This window comes from Oryzias melastigma, linkage group LG1 (genome assembly GCF_002922805.2).
Source record: "Oryzias melastigma strain HK-1 linkage group LG1, ASM292280v2, whole genome shotgun sequence".
NCBI classification, from domain to species: domain Eukaryota; kingdom Metazoa; phylum Chordata; class Actinopteri; order Beloniformes; family Adrianichthyidae; genus Oryzias; species Oryzias melastigma.
In genome coordinates, this window is record NC_050512.1 from 23,672,877 (window position 1) to 23,698,230 (window position 25,354).

General features: G+C 38.5%; 1 protein-coding gene across 10 annotated transcripts in view; it reads right to left on the reverse strand.

Moving 5' to 3' along the window:
• Window positions 1–1,976: 1,976 nt before the first annotated feature.
• The window catches only part of sept9b (septin 9b), an 88,473-nt gene continuing 65,095 nt past the window's right edge, over window positions 1,977–25,354 (reverse strand). For 8 of the 10 annotated variants that reach the window (XM_024289995.2, XM_024289994.2, XM_024289993.2 and 5 more), the window contains 9 exons: window positions 22,567–22,752; window positions 16,747–16,875; window positions 16,509–16,590; window positions 14,731–14,868; window positions 11,369–11,486; window positions 8,242–8,337; window positions 6,912–7,008; window positions 4,447–4,498; window positions 1,977–3,434 (listed from right to left, as the gene is read on the reverse strand). In XM_024289995.2, coding sequence (XP_024145763.1) covers window positions 3,218–3,434; window positions 4,447–4,498; window positions 6,912–7,008; window positions 8,242–8,337; window positions 11,369–11,486; window positions 14,731–14,868; window positions 16,509–16,590; window positions 16,747–16,875; window positions 22,567–22,752 — 1,115 coding nt within the window. In that variant the 3' untranslated portion in view covers window positions 1,977–3,217. Of the gene's footprint in view, window positions 3,435–4,446; window positions 4,499–6,911; window positions 7,009–8,241; window positions 8,338–11,368; window positions 11,487–14,730; window positions 14,869–16,508; window positions 16,591–16,746; window positions 16,876–22,566; window positions 22,753–23,121; window positions 23,259–25,354 lie in introns of those variants that run through there. The other 2 variants (XM_024290001.2, XM_024290000.2) reach the window with 2 other exon arrangements.

Genomic DNA, 25,354 nt, shown 5'->3' on the forward strand with positions numbered 1-25,354 from the left:
ATTACTGTTATCGTCAGTATACATTTGAATAGCAACTCTTTAGAAATAGCATCTTTCTTTTAAAAGCAAATATTTTGTAATTTAAGGTTTTCTTTCTCTATTTTTCAAATAATTTAATCCATTTTCTTTGATAAAATCCAGTAAAATATCTATTAAATACACATTTAGAGTTCTGCTTTAATTCTCCTGATAGATGTGCAGCTCTGGGAGGAACACGAAGGTGTTCCATCTCGCTCCCTGGTAAATTGGCTCAGTGGCGCTGCCAGACTTGGATCTGGCACTGTCACAGTGGTGCCGCCGAGGTCTTCATCACTCAGCTCAGCGCTTTAGTACACCTGCTTGGGAGGCTGTTTATATAAAGGTGTCAGTGTCAGGTGAGTTTTCAGAAGATCCTGATCTACCTGTAAGTTTCTAGTTTCTCACCTTCATCACACTGGTCATTTGTCACCGTAGCTGTGTCGTCCAGAGCGCAGAGAGACTTCAGCCTGATGACTGAAAGATGGCAGCTGAAGCCGCAGCAGGAACATCGTCGCAGGAAGCGATGACAATGACCTTCGGCGAGCAATGCTGTCAACACATAACTCCGCAGGCAAGTTGAGAAAGAGTGTGACAGGAGGTGCAAATGAGAAGCCCTGTTAAAGCACTGTGAAGTGGGCAACGTGTGAGGATGCTGCTGCTGAGCCACAATTCCTCCCAGGTGGATTTGTGCTGCAAAGTTTGGCTATTAATATTACACCACGTCTGTTAAATAATAGTTAAACTTCCTCTCCAACTGGGCTCTTTTAATGAATGCTTAACAGTTAGAAATAAAGGTGCTGCTTTTCAAGAGCTGGCAGTCAAATATTTGGGGGCCCCAGGCCAGAGTGGCACCATCACTAAGGGTCTATTTAAGCCCACGGGGTTCACGCTGGACAATCTGGGAGCGTTTTCTTGTTCTACTGTATACTAAGGGTGTAGAGGAAAATTGATTCAGTTATATATCGCGATATTTCTTTTGGCGATACATGTATCGATTTAAAATGCTGATGAGACGATATTGAATAATTGCTTATGAGTGTCCTTTAGCCTCTTACTTTTGTTTTATAGCTAAACCCCTGACCGCTAGGTGGCAGCACAGCACACTTTGAGCAGCTCTACACCAGAATAACCATATATCGTGAGATCTAGCTTTTACTAAATGTTCAGTCATTTTTGCAGTTTTTGTTATGAGACATTTTAGTAGAACATATTTTTTTTAAGTCATGATCTTTGGGATCTTGGGATATATTGTGATATGTATCGTATCGCGATACGCATCATATCTTCAGATTCTTGCCAATACACACCCCAACTGTTTACTAGCGCATGTCCGCCACCTCGTTGGAATAGGCTTGGTGTGAGATGTTGAAACTTGAAAAATCTCGTAAATCTTGCTCCAGAGTTTTTCTTTCGGATCTCTGTTCTGATATATGAAAGACGAGGGGTCATAATTCCAATCGGGTACAGAAGCTATTTTTTTGCCAGGGATTTGGCTATTGATGCCTCCATTATTATTATTTATTATCCGGAAAATATAACTTTACACTGCTGTACAAGATGGACACTGACTACTTTTCATTGTGTCAAAAATTAATTTCGGTAGTGATGTCCCATAAAAGATATACATAAATATCTGCAGAAATGTAAGAGGTGTACTCACTTTTGTGAAATACTGTATTAATTTCACCTTTGTGATCAATTTTCAAAAGGTTGGCACTTCCATGAAAGAAAGGGAGCCTCGTCCATACGTCACTATCAAATCCAAGTCCCTGATTGGTCAAAGTTTGACCTGGTTTAACTTGTAATGCGTGTTCAATGGCCGTTTTGTAGGTTTAAGTGGCCACTTTCAATGAAAAGTCAACACAAACGCATGTAGAAGTCCATAATTCTGCTCTACGAGCATTTTCATAGTTTCTTCACTATAGAACTAAAAAAAAAATAAATCAACACAATCAATGTCAAACAATAAAAATATCAATCTTTATTTTGGAAATATATCAAAGATAAAACCTTAATCTATAGAAGCATGACAAATTACACAAGAACTATACAACAGTAAACAAAGTGTTACCCAATAACTTTTTTGTATTAGAAAGTAGACAATAGTTTTAAATTTATTTGTGATAGTTCTGCTTAAACTTTTTTAAAAATTTGAAAATACCTTTGCAGATGTATCAATCTTTTTAGTTGCATATTTTCTTTAAACATTTTTTTGATTAAAGACTGCACCTTTATTGCTATAACTGTCATGTGTTGATCGGACTGCTTGTGTTCCCGAGCAGGAAGAGTGCAGTCTCACAAACGGGTTTAAGGTTCTGCGGGAAATACAAAAATATTTAAACCTACACTTTTTTTTTTCTTTTAAATCACAAACTTTTAAGGAGCCATCAGCTGGAATGAAAGTTGAAGTAAACAGACGGCATCAAACAAACATAAATACACAAATCAACTCCATATGCTGCATGTGCTTCTATTGAGAACAATAAGACAAAAAAAAAAAAACTTGGAAGATTTGATGTAAGGACCAAAAAAAGATCTAAAAACAAATGCATGGCAACACAGCTGCACTTTCAACATACACTATATTAGAACATTGAGATTAGCAATAAAAATACAACAGTAAGAGAGAAAACATATGTTTTGTACTACACAACACAGCTGGCGTTACATGAAAAGATGCAGAACGGTTTGACAAAAAGGGTTTTAAAACATGGTAACTCAGCGAGACAAACGGCGTCAGATAGCTCCACGTAGCTGCTGCGTTGTTCTTAATGTGGAGATGTCAACAGAAACCTCCGGTACACAGTATATCTAATTATCCCTACACAACTCTAGTGACTATACAACACTATACACCACGACACAAAGCAGACCGGGCGGCTGGCACCGTTTCTTCTAGTTGTACTTCCTCAACAAATGACTAAATTTCAGTCAATCTTTTTTTTTTGACCACTTTCATATTTTTTGGTTAAATAGACGATCTTGGCATGAACTGGACGGTCAAAGAGGGGCTTGAAACAAGTAAAGATGCAGGAACAGATAAAAGAAGAGCCCATGCAGGGAAAATGTCAAGATTTATTATTGTGTGTTTGGAGTTTGTGGTCTTCACAGCATGAGTGTTTAGGTGATGTGTGAATGTTCATGTAAGCAGAGTGTGTTTGTGTCCTGCCTTCAGAATCTGGCTCTAGCACAGACTCTGTTAGATCTCGTGGGACAGGGCTTCGTGCTGAGCAGCCGCTCCGTTGGTCTGCGGGGCGCCGGGCTGCTCCTCCAGCTGACCGTTGGCTTTGGGATCGACGGAGAGGTCGTCGGGCAGGTGGGGGTGCGGGAGGCCGTTTGACTCGTTTAGCCGGCGGACGCGGTACGTCTCGAAGTGAATGCTGCTCGTGATGTCTTTGATGTTCTGCATGTGTGTCCTGCGAATACAGTCGGGTTCCAGTTCCAATGAATTCAGATTTTATCCATTTGTGAATGAGACATTTTTCAGTTTAAATTGCATCAATTTTAAAGCTGTTTCAAAAGTCCGTCTCCAATTATCTTTTGATATATTGTCTAAGCGTTCCCAGCGGTCTTTTAACACCGAAGCTCCAGTGTTTATGTTCTTTGATTTACTTTCATTTTTCAACCGTTAACACGGCCAACGTGGGGGAGCCGCTTTTCTCCTTCAGATTCTGTTGGAATAATGTTGATTGAGGGGTGGCCGTGGAACAATGGTAGGGCGGTCAACACCTGATCGGAAGATTGCGAGTTCGATTCCCGCCTTGCCCGCCCATGGGCGACACTGAACCCCAAATTGCACTTTGGGTCCTCAAAGGAGGATAGAAAGCACTATACAAGTATACGCCATTTACCATTGTGTTAACGGATGAAAAGTTACCATACGTTAAAGATTTTGTGTTTAAGCGTTACCGTGGACGTGAGGTGTTTAAGGATTAAGTATGATTATGCCATTTCTTAGCTAAAATCCCAAAAACATGTTGTCCTCTAGGACATACTTTCTGCAGAGCGACATAAGTTTATCAGAAATTTGACTTTGATTTGTTAGTGCAGAATAAGCCTGCTCTCATTTCCCATCATCCTTTTGTTTAGGCATGATGAGAAAAGAAAGCAGGCTTTAAACCCCCTCACAACCCCAACCAAACATTGTAACAAAAATGGCGACTAATATTGGAGCTATCCACCTGTACAGTTTTTGGCCAGATGACAGCTCAGACGAGGAAAACCAAGACGTTCATGGATCCATTTGAATAAGGAAATACCCGAAAATGCAATTTTAAGCCTAACTTTATTGATATATGTTATTTATTTGGTTTAAGAACATAAAAAAAAACAGATTTCTTTCATTGGAGTGGATTAAATGATTTTCAGCACTTCATCTGTCATTAAAAAAAAAAAAATAAATAAAAAGAAATCAAATCCAAATCTTACCTGATCAGGAGGTCTCGCAAGTATGCAAACTCACAATGTGCAATATTTTCAACTGTTGAGACAGAAAAAAAAAATTAATTCCAGATCAACCATATACTGCAAATCCCTAAACTGCCACTAGATGGCAGTGTTAGCCACCTAAATCTAACCCTCCTACATGACAGGTGCAACATTTTTTTTTCCTTAAAGCAAGATAACAAACTCGTCCACTTCTTCAGCCATTTATTACATCCTAGCTCTCTTCTGAACTTTAAGTAAGACATATGAACAAACTCAGCATGACAAGTCACCCAGCGCCTCTAAGCGCACCAACACATGCTTAAATTAAAATGAATGTCAAAGGCAGGAAATGACATCAAGGAGGATGCAGTTGATGCAAAGCTTTGAAATCAAGGGCAGGAAATTAAATTTATCTTGAAATGAAGAGAGGGGGGCTTAACTGCTGGGCTTGTGAGCGCTGATTAGTTGTATCAGGGGAGAACGCCTATGTAACTAATGAGCTGGACTACTGGTGTGTCGGATCAGGAAGAAGCTTTAGAAAGATTCTGTATAAATTCAAGCGAAGGCTTAATTGTCCCCCCTTCTGAACAAAGCAAACGACTTGTCCACACGTGGTGAGCAGAAAAATCTGGATTCTGAAATCCACACTGGAAAAAAATCTTCTTAAACATTTAAAATATATAAATACAGGGTACTAAATATTTGTTTTTTTTGTGTTAAAAGTAAAAAAGGAAATCTGCCCATAAATAGTCATTCTTAATTTCTTAGGATAAATTGTGATATTTTGCTCATGTAAGACAAAATTTAAATTAAAATCAGCTACAAATAATACAGGCCTATTGCTCTGGTAACTGGAAGTTTAATGTTTAAAATTAATGTGCATTTTTCTAAAAAGTTTTATATCTTTAAAGTAATCATTTATATTTATTTCCTGAAACATACTATTTTAAGCTCTACAAAGGTCCATCTTACCTTATTTTAAGACCAAATAAATCACAACTAAAATGACATATTTTGAGATAAAGTTATCAAAATTATATGAAATTATGAGTCAAAAAAATAGTTTAATTAAAAATATTACCTAAAATAAGATGTTTCCAACCTCAAATGACTCAATAAGAATGCAAACTCTTAACTTGTACCCGAACCCAGAACCGGTACCACATCTGGTATTGCGTTCGGTACCGGGTTAGGGTTTGGGTACTAGTAGTGGATGCATCCTGAGGATCAGTCCACGTCTGGTACCGTACCCCGAGGGTTGTGGACTCTGATTTTACGAATAGTCAGCATGTCAAAAAATCAGTTGGGGACACCCAAAACATCGAAAAGTGATGCGGAATGGTCTTTCACCAAACGTCAATATGTGACGACTTGGGGGGGTGAGAATATGTTGGATTTTGTTTCTTGTCTTAAGACATGAAAAAAATATATTTAAACAAGAGACTAAACAAAAATACTTAGTGGGATTTTGTGTTTTGGCAGATCTATTTACATATTTCAATTGCTCCACTTTTACTCCACAGTTTGCTTTAGCTTTCATACTTTCATTAAAAAAAAAAAAAAAAAAAAACGTTTTTTTTTTTGTTTTGATTTAAATATTCTCTAGTTGCCATGCTTCCAGGTCTCTCTCTGCTACTTTACTTTTAATTATTTTTTTTTCAGCTTGACCAGACAGATGTCCTCTGTTTTTTAGCCCAAACACACATCAGTGACATCAATGCACACATTGTGCACATGCCAAACAAATGCAAAGTGCAGCGTGCATGCTTTTTAAGTTTCTGACTTGAGTCACTGTAAATCTTTTCCACATGTTTTGTGAACCTCCATGGCTACAGACGGAGAAACCAGCAAACAGGCTCCTAGTAACCGAACAACAAATGCTTCGACCGGTTGACCACATGTTTAATCGAAGCGTCAAAAGGAAAAATACACTTGAATGATTAACCTCTGTTGTCTCCTGCAAAGCTGTTTGATGTTTAGTCGTGGTTTGATAAACAAGTTTGTTACATTTACAGGCCTGATGTAAGATTAGTCTAAAAACTTCTTCAGGTGACTTCTTACAACATTTCAGGACAAAGAAAAGTTTATTTATTTGGTGATTGTCCCAGGAAGAATCACACAGGTGAAAAACTATATGCAAACAGGATAAAAAATAAACATATTAAAGCCAAAATAAATAGAACATTACAAAACACTGTCAATAGAAAAACCCACATGTAGCTAAAAGCTTGCTTAGATTAAAAGGTACGTTTCAGTCCAATCAGTCAAGCCGCTTTCCTTTCACTCTGACTCACTTTCCTGGCAGCTCTTTGGGGTTTAAGTATAAACAGAATCTCTAATTCTCTGCTGCTTTAACAGCATGAACGCCACTGACTGACATGGCCAAACCTTTGGATCTCTTATTCACAGAAACAGCTAAAGGAAGTGTCAAGTGGAGTGTAGAAAATCTGGTCCAAATGCATTACCTTCTATGGTGCCCCATTTGGTTTTCCTTCCCAGGATTCGCTTCCCGTTCACCTGATATTCCTGGTCACTGCCCACCACGGCGAAAGGAATTATCTCCTGATGGGAGCAAACAAGAGGTTCCAGATATTCACTTTGAGGTTTGGCGACATTTTCTGGAACAGTGTGCTTTGTTGTTGGCGTTTTGTGAGACATTTTTATACATTCCAAAATAATACAAATTAAAAATTACACTACATTTTTTTTAAACAGCAAGTATGATGTAAACGATTTCACAAAGTGAAAATCTAATCAATACAAACATTTTACAACGTTTATTTATGACTCCAATCTGTTCTGATAATAATAACATTTATCAAAATGTATGTTAAAACAGTTCTTTTTTGCAAAACTTGTTCAAATGCAATTCAAATATAGCCTTAATTGTCTCGAGGATTTAAATTATCACCAAGATTTACAAACCTCAGACTACTTGTTACCTCTTTTTGTAATTTTACCCCCTTTAGTCATCCTCCAACTTCTGAACCCCTATTTTTACCCTTTGCCCCCCATTTCTACCATCCCACTCTTTTTTCATCTGTTAAATAAATATATGCAAATATAATTAATATAAATAAAGGTTAGCTTCAAATATTATTTCAACTTTAATTTTAGAGCCCTTTTACTGCCAAGAACACCTCTTGGTGCTTTAAATAAATAAAAATAAATTATATATTAGTTAAAAAAAAAAGAATCGTCATCATCATTGAAAAAAACAAAACCTTAACACACACACATGCATTGTGTTAGCGGTTGCCGAGTTATATTAGATCTAATATTATTTAGGTGGACTGCAAACTCCTCACATTTTTCCTGCTGAGAGCAGAACAAGGCCTAGAAGAGATGGGATTAATTAACCAATCAAATGTAGAGAAAATATTTTTTGGCTATGAAGAACTGTTATTATTTTGTATGTTTACAGGAGATGTTGTTGTTTTAATTTGTCTATAAATGTGCTTTTTCCCATCTTCATTCTGCACTCCTGAAGACTCTTTTAGGTCTCTTGGTTTCTTCTGTTCTCTGAGAAGGAGGTGCTTTGGTTTGAACAGTTTTTATTTTTAAAAAGGAGGGACTTTGTGCAATATTTATAGAGTCTATTACTGACATTTTGGACGCATTGATCTATGAGGTAAAGTATTTGTTTTTTCCAGATGTGAGGGGAGGTTTGCAGCCACTTGACGGTGAAATAATTCCCTTGGGAAGTTTTTGTCTAAGATAGCCAATAACTAAAAAAAACAAAACACATGAATGATCTGGTGGAGAGGACATATAAAAAATAAGAATAAAATTCACCCGGATTTTGTCATTGATCATCCTGTCCTCTGCATCCTCATCGAACTCTTTCTGAGGATAAACGTCGATCCCGTTGGCTCGCAGCTCTTCCCTGATCTACAAAGAACAAACATGATTGGTTATATATGATTAAAAAGAATACACAAATTCGATAACATTATTTCAGCTTTTAACTGACAGAGTGTCACATGAATGCACATCTCATCCCTCCGTATGGATGAGGAAAACAGTTCAAAGCGCATGTCTGGTACACCATCTGCTGCACTGGTTTCCATTATTTACAGTCTATGCTTGTCAGAATGACTCCTCACTTCCACAATTACTAGTCTGAAAATTTGCTATTTGCTTCAGGATCAAACTGCTGAAACACAACAACAAAACACTTTAAGTTTATGTTTGAGGAACTCTCACAGCTGGAGGCTCTGACGCACAATGTTTGATTTTCAAAATGAGTAGCCGCTTCAAGGGAAAATTGAAGGGGGAAGGAGGGAAAAAATATTGTTTGGCATGAGAAGTTTTTTTGGTCAACAATCTTCAGGGTCATACTGAGCGTGTGCGGCCAACTAAAACAAAATAACTACAAGCCCTGCTGCAGCTTTTTTATTCCCTGCCAGAAGCCGGGCCAACTGCCGATTTGTTCTCTCAGAACGTCGCCACGAGCATCAGAAGGCAGAAATGTGTTAGCCAAAACACCCACTGAGAAACAGGAGGAGTGGATTCTACGGGAGCCTTTGGGAAGATAAGGGAATGTTGGAGGATCGCAGGTGACAGGCTGCCTCCTGTGGGTCGGGAATGAGAGAAACCCAGAAAGAGAGGGATTAAACCCTGACTGGAAGCAGGTGAAGCAAAGATCTGTTGTAGCGAGGAAAGCCCAGATAAGAGGCGTCTGCTGTGAGGTTACACTGTCAGACGCAGAAGTAATATTGGCCGATGGATAAGAACGAGATTACTTTAATAAATAGCTTATAAGAAAAGCACACAGGAGATGCTTCGATGTTCAAAACAGCCATAAACTGATAAAACATCTGCAGACTTATAATGTTGTGTCTGATAAGCTTGTTCAGGGACTAGAAATCCCATTTACAGTCACATCTCCTGCTGATAGTTGTGGTTCAAACACATTTGCAACACAGGAATATTAAAAACAGCTTAGAAACACAAATGCAATCTGGAAAGTAAATCTTAAGAGTCATCAAGCAGCAATGACAAGTTGGGAGTTTAGGCTCAGTCAAATTTGCTTTTGAGATAACAGTTTAGCACACCGCTCCAGATTCATGACAAGTGGCAAAAGGAAAGGAGATGTTTCAGTCCTTCTCTGATCATCTTTTGAGCTCTTTTAAAAGCATTCCCAGTGGGCTTTTATTTAGGATTTTTAGCCAAATATATACATTAAAAAACAGGACATAGTTTCTGCAGAGCGGCAGGAGTTTATTAGAAATTTGAACCTGCATTGTAGGCGGGACTGTTAGTCGTGGAGCAACCCCGCCCCTCTTTTCCCTCCTAATTCCTGAGAGTTCAGAGAGGGAGGTTGTGATCCACCCAGTGAATTAATTGCTGCGAAAAAGTTCTTTTTCAAACTGCATTTTTTCATCTGCTCCGGATTTTAATAAAGGAATACTCAGACAGGGAATTTTGATGTTAATATTTTTGTTATATATCCTCCATCATGAGAGAAATGTTACAAGAACATGTTAAAAACATGATTTTCATCGAGGTGGGGAAGTGGCTGTTTATGCTACGGTACCAAATACCACGAAGAGGAGGCAGAATATGTGAGATTTCATGCCGCCGCCACCTGATTTGGTCATGAATGTAGATGGCGGCTGTCAGGTGTGCAGAATATCCCGCTTTTTATATGAGCTATTAGGCTACTGACGGCTGGTGGAACTTGACACGTCCAATCATAATCGTTCAATCAAAGCTGCTCCTGCCGGCGATCCGCCCAACTTTCCTCCGATCTCGTAATGACATCATCCTCGCCTGTCACTGGACTGCCACCGCGTAACCTTGAAATGTGCCCGAGTGGCCACTGACCGATGTCAAATTTTAGAGAAAAATTGTCCAGTCGTCGTAAAATTTAAGCTACCTATCAAATTTTCGAAAATTTAGGTTACTGCGTGGTGGCATTTTGGAACATGTGACCAAAGCCTTAGCTATTAAAATGTACCTACAATTAATCAGAAAAGGCCAAAAATAAAACAGTCTTGTTTAAAAAACGTAAACACACAACAGATGATTTATTAATGATCAATAAACTACTACAGTGTCTTAAAACATAAAACACGCTATACAACTCAACATTATTTCTTCATATGTATTCATCAAATCAAGTCTTCCATATTGAAGATGTTCAATTTGAGTTTTAATGGATGAAAATCCGAACTCTAGAAAGAGAAATCTAATCCACAATGAGGTTGGTGATGACAATAATATGTCATAAAGATCAGAAAAGTCGTTCCAGTTTTGATTCCACCTGTTTTGTTCTTCAAAAAACATTCATGCAAATTTTATTTATAAGCATATTTTTCTACAAAGTGACTCACAAGTGAATGACATTATTTAATATTGACGTGGTTACAGATGTTTATGAAATAATTATCATAAGGAGCATCTAAATCCCAGCAAAATCATCTCTTGATGATAGAATCAAGGCCTTCTAATAAAACATACATTCAATGTCATGTCTTCTGAAATCTCAATGACTGAATTTTCTGTTAAAGTTTTCAAAGGAACTACAGATGAGTGAAAAATGTTCCCTTTAAGGTCCTCATGTCTTTGTGAATATATTTAACCTGGCTTAGCGTGGCTGCTCTGTTGGGTCACCCTGTACAGAGAGGTGACCTTAAGGTCAGTTTGGGTAATGAAGTGGCTTTGTGTCCAAAGAGAGGTTTAGAGAAAAGGGGAAATGTTCACAAAAATACATCTACCTACTGTATTTGTGTAAAATGTTTGACTTTTAAAAATATATAGTTTTATATATAAATCCAAGCAGCTTTTCTATCAAAAAATTGGCAGATTAAAAGATTTCAATTCACATACAGAAGCTAAAAAGAAGAAGAATTAAGGTTTATTTTAATGTAATACTATTAGCTATTCAAGCACAATAACATGCATCCACTCCTCTCACCTTCTGCTTGAAGTAGTCCCTCTCCTCCAGGGTGAGTGTGTCGGCCTTGGCGATCACAGGGACGATGTTGACCACTTTGCTGAGACGCCGCATGAACTCCACATCCAAAGGCCTAAGACTGCAAGGTATAAACGAAAAAAAAAATATTATTTGTAAAAGAATTTAAATGATAATGTTAACTCACCATTAAAACCATGGGTGTAATGAAACAAAACAACCACTAGAGGGCAGTCACTCCCTTTTGATTGAGGACTTGGCTGCTTTCAACCTTTCAACTGGGTCAAATGATGGCATGAACAGATTTTATTTGCTTTGGATGCAAATATTTCTTGATGGTATAGCTTGTAATTATTCCCCCTGCAGAAAAGGCCAGAGTTGTTCAGGATCTCTACACTGGAAGAGCTTTCTTCTGTTTCCATGTGAACTCATTTTTATTATCTTTTTTTTTCCTTGGCTTAGAATTGCCTCAGGAAAATCCTCAGCACAGACTGCAGTCTGCCCTCCAATTAGCGTTAGCCAAGCCGGCCTGGTTCAGACTCCCAGGGGCGACTGGAGGGGAATCCTGGCTTTTTCTCCTTTGAAAATGACAGGCGGACGTCTAATGAAACATGATACAAAACCATGGCGTGTCTTACACAGATCCAAAAAAGAGAGGACCGGAGGAACACGGTAAAGAGAGATGAGTGACGGCTAAACGATCAAAGGCTAGATGAACAAAATAGCAAAAGAAAAGATGAAAAGATGTGAGTAACACTCTTTCTGGGTCACTGATCATTTCAATGCAATCATGGAATCACACATGAAATGAGCATGTGCAAAGTCACAGCAGGCATGTGTGCTGGTATGCACGACTGCATCTTTTCACTTAACAATAAATGGAAAACGTAAATAATATTGGAAAAAAATGTGATGTCCACACATATGGACGCCAGGTCTTAAGAGGTTTTGAAGTCCACAATGACAACTCACGAAATACATTCCAGAGTCAACAAATCCTAAAAAAGCGAAATATCTCCATTACCAAAGTCTTTAAACTCACATTTACTATTATTTTATACATAAAAATAAACTTCTTAAACATGAAAACAGCCATAAGCTTTGAGGATCATGGCTATAGGCACTTGACTAAAATTACATTGAAGACTCACTCATATATAAAGAAAATTGACCTTAAAATTGCATTTCTGAGTATTTCTTTATTCAAATCATTGGGAAGCAGAAGTAGACAAATAAAAATGCAGTTTGGAAAAGCTTGTAACTGTGACATACATGTTCCTACAGAAAGCCACGAGCCTCAAGCTGGCATCTGTCTCATAACTGTAATGATATTAATATTGGTCACCATTTTTTTGCACCGGTAATGTTAGGTTGAGGTTGTGTTGAGCTGTAAGCTAGTGGGAGAGTTTGTAAACGGATGGATGATGGTAAGTGGGCAGGCTTACTCCGGGTCTACAGTCCCGCCTATAACCTTATTGCTGCTATGTAGAAACTATGTTTTAAAAACAAAAACTATAACTATAAACTATAACTAAACAATCAGAAATTATAAGAGTGGGACTTTAAAAATCGTATGCTGCTTTCTATAAACTTGTCTCTCATCACTACTCGCACTAAGATTCGCCTGTTAAACTTGAATGGCAAGTCTGTCCTATCACATGGTACCCTAACCAGGCACCGGACGTGGTACCGATGCAGTACCGGACGCGGTACCGGGAACAAACCAGGCCCAGATGTAGTACCGGACTCGAACTGGTACGGGGTTAGGATACGAGTACTGTCTTGGGGGTGCCGGCGCAATCCGCGCCCCGGTACTGGACCGGTTACGATTCGCAGCCCGGAGGTTGGGAACCTGTGATATAATAGGAACAGCCAGGACAACAAAAAACGATGAGTTGGGGAAAAATAGGCGATGAAGACTACAGGACACGTGGAGGAAGGGCCTGGAGGCTGACGTCAAGCAGACCAGCCACACCTTGAAAGAGCTAGAAAGGACAGCCCTGGACAGAAGACGAGGGGGAGCTGTTGACGACCTTTGCCCCACCAGGGGGGATGGATGGGGTCTTGGTCTGTATGTTTGATCACCAATAGTCCAGATGGGCTTGCTTGGTGAATTTTCTCCAAATGGTGGCACATTTGTGGAGAACGTGCTTTTTTTTTTAGCATTAGCAACAAATCAGACTAGCTTGAAACCATTTTGACAAATTTTCTCTGCCAATTCCACTCAGCTTATCTGGTCAAATCTTTTAGGTCAACCTAACAAATAAATTCAGAAGAAACCAACACTCATGTACCTTTCAGCTCCTTTGAGTTCGTTTTTTTTCCAGAAAGATGCCGTTTACGCTCTTCACCGACACCAAAGTGCTTCTCTGAATCCTGACTTTGAACCGAGAATCTAAGCGGATGGGGCCCGTGCTCACAGGTGCTGAGTGCTGATGATCAGGTGCTTGATCTTTCCGGGCCCTTAGGGTACCAGACGCTTTAAACAAGAGACGGTAGCAACAACAGAGCGAGCTCAGCAAGCTTTTGAGTATTTTTACACCCAGCTTTCTCGTTCCTTAAAAATGTAAACCTTTGTAAAAGGGGAAATAACTCCAAAAAATCCCTTTGTGAAGTTTTATTTCACACAAATGAAAGTCTGATGGAGATGAACTCATCAGCAAATGTCTAATTTAACAGTAAACCTTCATATTTCAGTGATAGAACACTCAAATATGATATCATTCTGTGCTCTGGACTTGATGTTCTGCTTCCTTTCTGCTCACGCTTTTCTCACTGATTAGCATCAGCTCCGTAGCTGGAGAGTTTAAGCGGCTGAACCGTGCAGCCACGCGAGTGTGAGCATGCCTGCTGCCCAGCGCGTCTGCAGGAACCAGCACATTCTCCGAAGGAGCAGCTGTGGAGCCACGAGCAGATGATGAGGGGGTCTGTCACACAACATGTCATCCCCCACTCACGCCAAGACGTGGACAACTGTTGAGTTACTGCTGCACAGAGAGCTGGAGCCACAGAGGACAGGTCTGTCACGGCAGCATGTGGAGGAGCTCTGCAGATGTTAGCATTTGGTGCATATGAATGCAGGTTCAGTCAGACACTGGAATGTGGATTGTTTGCCCATTTTTATCACTCGTGTTCTGGATCTGATCAAAACAGGATCTGGAAACCACTTCTCCTCTTTTTAAGTTTTTAAAAAATGATGATGTTAAATAAGAGGAATTAATTAGAGGCATTAAAGAGATAATCAGTCTCAGATGCGTGGGGAAAATTAAACCTGGAAACGGATGGTAATGAGATGTGGACATGACAGGAGATTTGGGAGGTGACATCAGGGCATAGATTTGTGTTTTTGGAAGTAAAGGTCTCACCAGTGACCGGTGGGAGGAATGAAGTATATGCAGCAGTGGACCCTGGAGTCTGGAATCCTTTTCTTCCTGTTGATGTTGATTTCTTCCTGCAAGTAGGCCTCATACTGGTCATTGATGAACTTCATAATGGGCTGCCAACTGACAAAAGAGAAGAAATCATTTAATGGCTTCTGTTATCCAACTTTACATCTGTAATGACTCAAAGAAGAACCCAAAACAAACAATTGTAGCGCATATTTTCGCTTTAATGAGTCGGTCATCTATGATGGACTGATGGTCAGTCCTTTGTTTATTCTGCCTCTTCACATAACAGATGGCCTGAGGCCACGCCCCCATCCCCTACCTCAACAGGATGGGACAGGTACAAAAATAGCACTGGGGGAAATTGCAGTCTATTAGCTATGACTGTGGAGCAGGTCCAGTTCCCGGTTTGTCTCCCTATGCACTGAAGTGTCCTTGGGCAAGACACTGAACCCCACATTGGTCCTGGAGGTTACAGGCCGATTCCTTGCATGGTAGTGGAGCCAAATAAGTGTGTGGCTATAAAGTGCGATAAGTCTTAAATAAGTTAAAAAAACATAATTCCCCGTTATTAGTTCAGAACAAAAACCCACGGAGAGACCGCTTCAGCCTGCCTATAGATGTGAGGAGTTCATCTACTGTGGAAGTTTTTAAGAAAAAACTGAAAACTCATCTTTTTAGCTTAAGTAGTTATTTTCATGTCCATATTTGATTTAATTTGATTTTATGGACTGATTGTCTTTTATAGGATGCATAATTGCATTTTTATTTTTATTTTTAAGACAATTGCTATTTTTAACTACTATTTTTAACTAATTATTAGTTATTTATTTATCTAAAGCACTTTAAGGTCGCAGTAAAAGTCTTATGTACAAGTTGAATTGGAATTTAGTTGCACCTTCAATGAGGTCTCTGCAATCTGTCTTTTAGGCTCACATTATTGGGGTTACATTTCAGCATTTGAGCATTACAGCTGTGATAAATTACAATGCACATAATCTTTAAAATATTACTAGGTTGTAGAAAATCAAAATAGTGCTTTTCAAAAACAGGAGAAAAAACAAAATAAACTCAACTTGGAATCAACTTCTTAATAGTTTCATCACTTCATCTCAGGATTAATCTAAACAAAACAACTTTACACTTCAATAAAATTGTGTTTTTAAAATGTTCTGGAGGATTTTCTTTAATCAAATCGTTGTAAATCAGGAGCAGACAAAAAAAATACAATCTTTAAGACCTCAAGCTGATACATCCACTAGCAGACAAATAGATCCATAAACGTCTTCGTTTTGCTCATCCGAGCTGCCATGTGGCTCAAAACTGTTCGTCTGAATAGCTCTGATATTGCTCGACATTTTTGTTGCCCCAATAAATTAGTTTGGGGGTGTGAGGGGCTGTAAGCTAGCAGGAGACAGTGTAAACAGATGGATGAGAGGTGGGAGTCGGCTTGGACTAACAGTCCAGCCCACAACTCACTAATGAACTACTGCCACTCTGCAGAGACTATGTCCTTGAAAATCACACAGATTTTTCGTTTTTAGCTAAAAACTGCACAATTATTATTTAAAAAAAAACAAAAAAAACCACTGGGAACACTTTTAAAATAGATTAAAATACGATCGGAGTGGGATTTTTATCTTCTTTTGTTTTTAATGGTAATAATTCAAATTCTGCACACAATTGACCAACAACTTGTACCTATTAACAACAAGTAAATGCTAATTAAAAAACAGTTTATCCAGAGAAATATTCACCAGTTTTCATTGTTGATATGATCTCCAAACCCAGGAGTATCGATGACCGTCAGCTTCATCCTCACTCCTTTTTCCTCAATGTCTGCAGAAAGAAAACAACCTTATTTATCTTAGAAAATATTTGGAGGAATCAAATAATTGCGATGGCAGAGCAGAGAGGAAACACATGCTGCATCATTAATAGCACCATATGCGCAGCGTACAGGCTGCAGGCTAACAAACATGAATGTAGGCCAACCGTGACTGATGGACTTGATCTCCACCGTCTTGGGGATCCTCTCTTCTGGATTGGGTTGTGCCGACTTGCGGCTAACTTTGGATTTGAAGAGAGTGTTCATCAGAGTGGACTTCCCCAGGCCGCTTTGTCCTATTCAGGAAAACAAAGCACAAACAAAACACATGTGGAAAGAGTAAAAATAATGTTTGCCAAAAAACGACTGGATGTAATCAAAATAATGACCCATTTACTTTGAAATTGTTCATTTTAAAAATGTTGTTTCACCAGAGCAGAATCATTCTTTTAAAATGTTTGAGAGGTTCAATTCAATAAGTCTAAAATAATCTGGAACGCTTGTAGATCTATGACCCAAAACAAAAAGACTAATAACTGAAGGAGCAATGCAGACTCTTAATGTAAATAAAAAACTGACTCTCCTTTCCATGAAAAAGAAGACCCCAGTACAGAGTCTGCAACCTTTAACCCTAAAAGAGCCATTTGGGCCCACTTTAACGTTTAAATAGATACATTTGTGTGGCCATTAAGCCTTTTATTGATACAATGTATTTTTATACATTTTTATACATGTAAAATAAAGAATTTCCTTTAAAAATAAAATATGTCCTGTGACAAATATCTGACTAACCAATTATTTTTTAAAGCATTTGCATTTTTCCCATTAAGCCAAACAGACAAAATTAAGGAATAAAATAGCTGCATGTGGATCAGGAGCTACACATGTCAGACTTATGCCAAATATATATATATATATATATATATATATATATATATATATATATATATATAAATAAAAAATTAAAATAAGATAAAATAAAATATAAAAATAAAAACTTTAAATTAAAAATGAATTTGAAACTAAAAATAAAAACACAAATACAAACTTTACCATTAAGTTATAAATTGAAATCAAAATAAAATTAGAAATAAAAATAAAAGTAGAAGTAAAAATAAAGACTTAAACATAAACAGGCAAACTTAAAATTAAATCAAATAAAAGAAAAAAAAATAATCAAATCAAATCAAAATTAAAATTAAATAAAAAATTAAAATAAAACAAATCTGCTATTCAAAGTAAGAGCACAAACAAATTGGAGTTTCTTAAAGCATTTAAATTTAATTCAATGGGTAAAATAGTTTAGAAATGGGGGAAAAAAAAATAACAATACTACTCAGAAAAACTATGGTCCTTTGATTGTAGTAAAGTTACGCAATCCTCAGAGAAAATTTTTCTTTTGGCAAAAATCTTCTTTAAATACAACAATAAATGCACCGCTAAGCCCTACATGCAGCCAACAGTAAAAGTGTAAAAGCCTTTTCAGACACATGGAGAGGACATTACCCTCAGCGTGCACCTTCCTCTTCGTGAAGATTTAGGACAACAAGCATAGCAGTAAAACGGGGGGGTCAGACGTGCAGCCGGTGGGGGTTCGGAGGAAAGATGTATTCAGACCACACGCGAGATCCATCACCCACCAGCAGATGAACTCTCTAGAGTCGTGTCTATATTAATGCATTATCCTGTGGGTGTCTGTTTGATACATTGTGCCATTAACCATTTCCACATGATGGAGGAATAAGTACTTTGTGACTGCATGAGTATAAATAAAGTTTTTTTTTATGAACTTACAGCTGTATTCTGAGAGTATAATGCTGCACTTACTGTATGTGTTGTAATTTATCTTTACGCACAATCTATAGTTGAATACTAAATCTGGTGGTGGGAAGCCACCAAACAGACTTTGCGACAAAGCCGGATTTACTTTAGTTCTAATGGCAACTGCGTTTCTGGTTTACATGACATTTAAGTAACAGGGTTACATGAGAGAACGTTTCAGGGTACGCCCAGTGAACAAAACACTGGTTTTGGTGTTTTTTAACATTTTCTTGTAGCGTTTCCTCTTAATGGAGAACATATGCAAAATAATTTAAGATAAAATCTGTGTTTCTGAGTGTTTCTTTATTGAAATTGTGTTTATTTTGAAAAAACTCAAGTTTGTGACGCAGCAACTCCTAAAGTCTTCCTGCTCTGCTGAAATTCTGATGCATCCACAAACTGATCCATTAAAGTCTTCATTTTCCTCGTTTGAGCTGCTAGCTTTTTAATGTTAGCTTGGGCTTGTGAGGTGCTATAAGCTAGCAGGAGAGAGTGTAAACAAAGGGCTGATGGGAAATTAGCCAACAGTCCCGCCCACAACTTGAAACATTTCTAAAGAACTCCTGCGGTTCTGCAGAAAATGTGTTTAAAAAAACCAACACAAACTGCATAATCATTACTAAAAGATCAGTGGAAATAAACAGTTGGAGTGAGACATTTAACAAAAAAAAAGTGACTCCATGCTCCTCTCTGTCTGCAGCAGCTGTGATCAGCACCTACCACCTCTAGCTGCCAGGCCTTCTGTCACACAAGCTCCACATTTATTCAACTCAATTGACATTACTAATGCCACGGTGGGAAAGGCCAAGACAGCAGCTGTTCTGGCTTCTCACACGCTCGCTCTCATGACGTTAGTCTTCAACAACCTTTGTGGAAACTCACAGATTTTTTTATTCCATTTCCTGTATTATCTTACCGCTCTTTGTCAGCTCTTTCCTTTGTCACATGAAAAGAATGAACACAGCCTGGTGTTATGATATCAAGCATCATCTGTCAGATGGAATTCAAAGTACTGATCTGAGAGGTGAGAATGCAAAAAATTTAAATTCCCACTCTGATCATTTTATGATCTATTTTTAAATTGTTCCTAGTGGTCTTTTAATTATTATTATGCCATTTTTTGCTAAAATAAACAAAAACCTGTTGTTTTGTAGGACATATTTTCATTAGAAAGTTGCTTCTGAGTTGTGAGCAATCCCGCCCCTCTTCCCTTCACCATTGTTGGGGGCTTAGAGCAGGGAGCTTGTGTATTTTCTACATCACAAATAAGCTCTTTTACAACTGCATTTTTTTATCTGCTCCTGATTCAAAACAATTTAAACAAAAAATACTTAATTTTCACATATATCAGAAAAATGACATAAGAACAAGTCAAAAATACCATTTTCATCAGAGTGGCTCTTTAATGCTTAGATGTAATACTGATGTGGTCTGTCAGACATCCCACCTAAATTAGTCACTCTGGTTACCTCATCTCTATTCTTTTCTGTTATCAACAGCAGGTTGATGCAAACGTTGATCGTATTTCATAATCTGTCATTACATTACTCAAATTTCATTTACCCCTGAGGTGTCAGAGCGTTGCAAGTGGATACAAGTCATCTTAGAGCAAAGTGCAGTTCGCCTCCAGCAACAATAAAAACGGAGAAGTTTCCAAGTTTACAGTTTTCCGTTTAACTGGCTTGTTTTCTATGTCACCAATAAAGTCACATTCACACGGAGGCCAACCAACCTGCTGCCGTTTTATCAATGGGAACATGTTTTACTCACTCGGCTGTTTCTGCACCATCTATAAATCAGTGTTAATATTTTCCGATCAGAGTCCATGAATCACTGCCCTGCAGGGCTCAGTGAAGCAGAGTTTTGAAGAAACTTCCAGTGTGAACTAAGGCAAACATGAAATAATGCAAATGGAATGCAGCTGAGGTATTGAGTTACTGAGAGAAATAGATCAGCCTTTCTTTATTTCATCCTGAACTCAGCCTGTGCGCCGGCCTTTCTCAGTTTGAGATAAGAAAGAATTCCTGCTTGTACATGAGGTGCAATGAGGGAGTACTACTGCCATTTATTTTATGACTTTTGGAGCTACCGTTCCCTTTTTTTTTTGTATTTTGTCCTGTCCAGTAGCTGTGCAAAGACTTTTGTGACAGTTTTTCTGTTACAACGGAGGTTCATTAGAACTGGAGTGAGCAATTGAGCTAAAGTGACGCTGTTTTCTTAATTTCTGTCATTTTACTCCATCAGACAAAATAACAACATTCAAAAAGGTGGCACGGAGGTGTAAAAAAGCAGTGACAATTTGAAGCAAACGTACAAAAACAGCAGATTTCCACCAAAAACTGCAAGAGTTGGACAAAAGGTGGGACCATAACTTCAATATTTGCACTGAGAAGACTTCAAGATAGTCTTAAACCTCAATAGTGTTCATTATTTGAGCAGGATGTGTCACCAAACAGCTTGCTTTCTAAACATGAGCAACAAGTCCCAGAGTTTTAAAGCTAAAGATACGACCCTCACCTGTAAATCAAAAGATCTTATCCTCCTTTGCATCACATTTTGACATCTTTGAGTTTCCAGTCAAAACTTATGGTATTCTGCATTAAAGGGATAAGGGGTGTAACGATGAATCAACCTAATCAATTAATCAATTGATATTCCTACAATCCAGTCAGATTGATCTGTCTAAAGCAAGGTTGTTTATAGGAATGAACCTATTCCATTAATATTTTTTTTAAAAATGAAATAAATTGATCATATCGAAAGGGATCTAAACCAAAAAATGATAATAATAACAAGAATACAACACTAAAAACTGATGTTTATGTCTCTCGTAAGTGATCATGATATAAGAAGGATAAAGCGCTTAGAAGTGTGCATTAGCAACAGTCCTCCACTTTGTGTCGAAACAGTTCAGGTTTCCATGTCATTCCTTATAATGCACACTTCATCAGGACCAAGTAGCAACCAAGTTCCATCACAGTGGACGACACACATGGGATGGCAGCAAAAAATGATCAACCATCATGACAGTCCAATGTGTGGAAAGACTTTGAATTTAGCAAAGACACGTGACCATACAATGTGGTTTAGAAGGGGCTGTTCCTCACTTTATGATGTAACAATGTGAGGACCCAGACGTTTCAGAGGTTTGCTCAGAGTACAGAGTTTTAGAGGGATGATCATATGTTTGAATGGATCAAAATTCTGCTTTGGGGGGTTAATTTTTGTGAGGAATTAACTTAAAAGCTCCAAAAAATTGATTTTCATTTTGATTCTAAAAAAGTTCTAAAATATGTTCATAAAAAGACCTGGTATTGGTGTGTTTGCATTTGAGAATGTATGTTCTACAATGTACAATGAATGAAAAGGCCAAACCAATATGTGAGCAGAGCTCAAGCAATCATCTGGCCCCCCCTCAAAACCCTGAAAAAGAACAGACACCACCAGAACCACCAGTGTTTTAATGTTTCTAAAACAATTTTATATACAATGCACTAAAAAGGATTCATTATTTTTAGTTGATCCTGAGACTTTTGTTGCAGCTCACATTTTTGTCTGATACCGTTAGAGTTCAGTTCCTTCTAACTGAATCCAGTGTAAATGAAACTAGTGAGGGGTAAACTGGTGGTTGAAGAACTTCCTCGAGTCTTGGTGACTCAGTCAGAGTAATCACAATCATTTGTCTCAGCATGACAGACATTTTTTTTAAACTTAACGTTCATCTATAAAAACCAAAGCATACAGGATATCTGGTGCAGAAAATGAATCGACCAGTTTGAATATGACTATTTTTTTGCGTGTGAAAAAGTGTGGTGCTGACTGTGATGAAACATAACTTCCTGAACTCGCAGCTGCTGGTGCATAGATTGGAAATCGAATTAGCTTTTGCTCAATTTGATTCTGAGTCGGTCTAAACGAATCACATTTGTGCACAATTACGGCCTCCATCCCTCTTGGATGCAGTCGAGTCAGTTTGGATTTGAAAACAGTTGAATCCAAATGCAACATGAGGACACGACCGAGTTCACTGTTCAGCTGATGCTGGAAACAAAGCAAACCTCCTAACACAAAAACAGTCAAGTTTAACCACTTGATTAGACAAAATTCCTTGGCAAGATTTAGAGTTTCTGCAGTGGAGTTTTGATGGTTTTGTGTTGCCATCTTACCCACAACCATGATGTTCAGCTCAAACCCTTGCTTCATGGCCTTCCTCCTCATCTGCTCCAGGATGGCATCGATGCCCACGTAGCCAAATTCACCCGCATGGCTCTTCTCCCCCTTGGCTTGGGAGGTGGGGTGGTGAGGCTTGGCGGACTCGGACATGTTGCTGTGGCTCAGGCTCACCTCTGACCCTGAGGAGCACAAAGAACGCACAATGTAAGGAAACAGAAACTGAAATGAGCATGACGACCAAATGATTTGAGCTGAAAGCAAAGAAACTTTGAGTTGAGCATTAAGACAAAAAAAGAATCCACTCAGGACTAGAAACTACAGTTACGTGAGCCTGCACTACATCAAGTCTCAAGTTAAGGTTTTTAAATCCTTTTAGGTGAAATGTCACCATTCTCGTTTCAGAATGCTGCACACGCTTGAAAATTTGCCTAGAAGTTGCAAGCCTGATCGGAACAGCGCTGCTGATTATTCTTCTGATATGAAAAAAAACAAAACAGGCAGAACCTGCTGAGAGTCAAAGCAGCAGCCAAATGCAAATGGCAGCTTACCTCACCTTCAGGAGGATCCGTCGTTAGCAGACGTAAAGAACTACAAGCCAAGACAAACGCTGCAGCAAAGCACACTAGAATACTGCTCAACTGAAGCCAGCGAGTGAGCGTGTGTTTGAGGCAGAAGCTTCAACCATCTGAAAGTGGGAGGAAGAAGCAACACTTCCTGTGTTGTGACAGAAACCAATGGCTGCGTTTGTGAGAGCTTTGCAGTTTACAGACGAGGCAAACCACAGCACCTGAACACTCTTCCTTCACAGAGAGACCCTTAACTGCAGATCTGATCTGCTTGGTTTGCATCAGGCAGAACATTTACTTGAAAAGATCTACCAAAAAAATGAGTCTGAATTCCCACGCTGATGCTCTGCAGCTGTTTTTAAGTTGAGCAGCTTCTTTGCAGACCAGCATGATTCTTTCATGTGTCCTGTCAGTGCAGACTTCTTTACCTCCCCCAATTCACATAAATATCCACCGACATCACGATTTCAGCCCCTTAACAAGGATTCACACCCGATACATAAAACATATTACCCCTCAAGTTACTCAAATTCTAATGAAAGAAATCAACTTTTACATTTCAGAAGTCTTCCAGCAAAAGTTGAGTTGGTTTTGTATCATTTAAAGCAGGTTGCAAGGTTCACACAGGAATTAGCTAAATTAAATTTAAGATGGAATTTTGCCGGAGAACCTTCTGCTGGATCTGCATTAAAGATCCACTCTGATCATGTTTTGAGGTATTTTTAAAAGCGTTCCCAGTGGTCTTTTACCTTTTATTTTTCCATTTTTAGCCCAAAAAAGTGCTTTCTAGGACAGTTTCTGCAGGGCAGCAATAGTTAATTGCCTCTGAGTTGTTGATATCCCATCATCCCTTTGTTTGCTCTCTCTTAAGGTAGCTTACAGCCCCTCACAACTCCAAACTTCCTTGCTTGCTTTCCTTTTGTTCTTTTCAGTTAGAATGTACAGTACATACAATCTACAGAAAGAACAGGAGTAGGATGAAGACACGTCTCATTTATCCCTTTAAACTTAAAGCAAGCAATACTTAAAAACGATTTCAGATCAGTATCAAACAAATTCAAATTTTCGACCCCCGCAAAGAAGAGAATCATTTGTTTAAGTGTAGTTTTTTCTCCTATTTTCTTCATTTATAACAAAAAGATTTTGTAAACCGCATGGCAACATACAATTTGTGGTGGCCTTAAACATCACCAATAGTGTCTGCAAAGCAAATGAATCTTTAAATTTGAATAGTCTTGACTTCAGAAATAGTTCAGAGGTGTTAATTGTAGGGAGTCTTGCGCACTATCTGCTAACAGTTGCAATGCACCAAAAATTGTGAGCAATGTTGCTCCTGATTCACAGCAATTTGAACAAAACAATCTCAATACTTTATATATATATATATATAAACACCAAAAACATGATTTTCATTGGAGTGAGTCTTTAAAGAGAGTTCAGAATGATTTAGAGCAGCACTGCTGTCCTCGAGGACTCCAGCCCAGAGCGGCTGCTCTCTGGAAGTGATATTTAGATCCATATTTTTAGTAAAGTTACTCCAGTATAACAGATACTGAGAGATGAAGGATGCAGGTCTGCAGCTTTAGTACCTCGACCACGCTGTGCTGGCCCCACACAACCGCCTCACGTTCATCAGAACACTGTTGTGGTGACAACTTCCCCGCTGCTTTAACATTGCCTTCCCTTTCTCGTATAGTGAAAGCGGCCTTCTCCTATCTTAAACGATTTTTGCCTTTTTCATCTGAAGACTAAAAAACACAGAAAAAGCAAACTACAGGTCCCGGAAATTCACACATAAATCGAGTCAGAAAGAGGGCTGGCTGCCTCGACTGTTCAATCCAAACGGCTCTAAATGAGACAAATTCAGCAGCTGCATCCAAGCGCAACAAAGTGTTAGACAAGTGAAGCCGACATGGGAAACTCTACTAAACAGGTGCACTGCTGGAAGCAGAGAGAAAGATGAAAAAACTGGCTGAGTCTGATGACTCCCATTTTGTCTTTGAAACTTCTTCTTTTAAAAAGAGCTTTTATTTCGCCTCATGACACACAAAAGCACCACTTTAAAACAAAGCTGACTTCATGAGATAAGCTGTGCAGGATAAATGAGCTCAGATCATTTCTTTGCATGAACGGACAGATCCCTTCAAAAGGATCACTTTCAAAGTAAAGTAGCTACCCAACATGGCAAAAATATGCTGCTTTTTTGTTGATGATA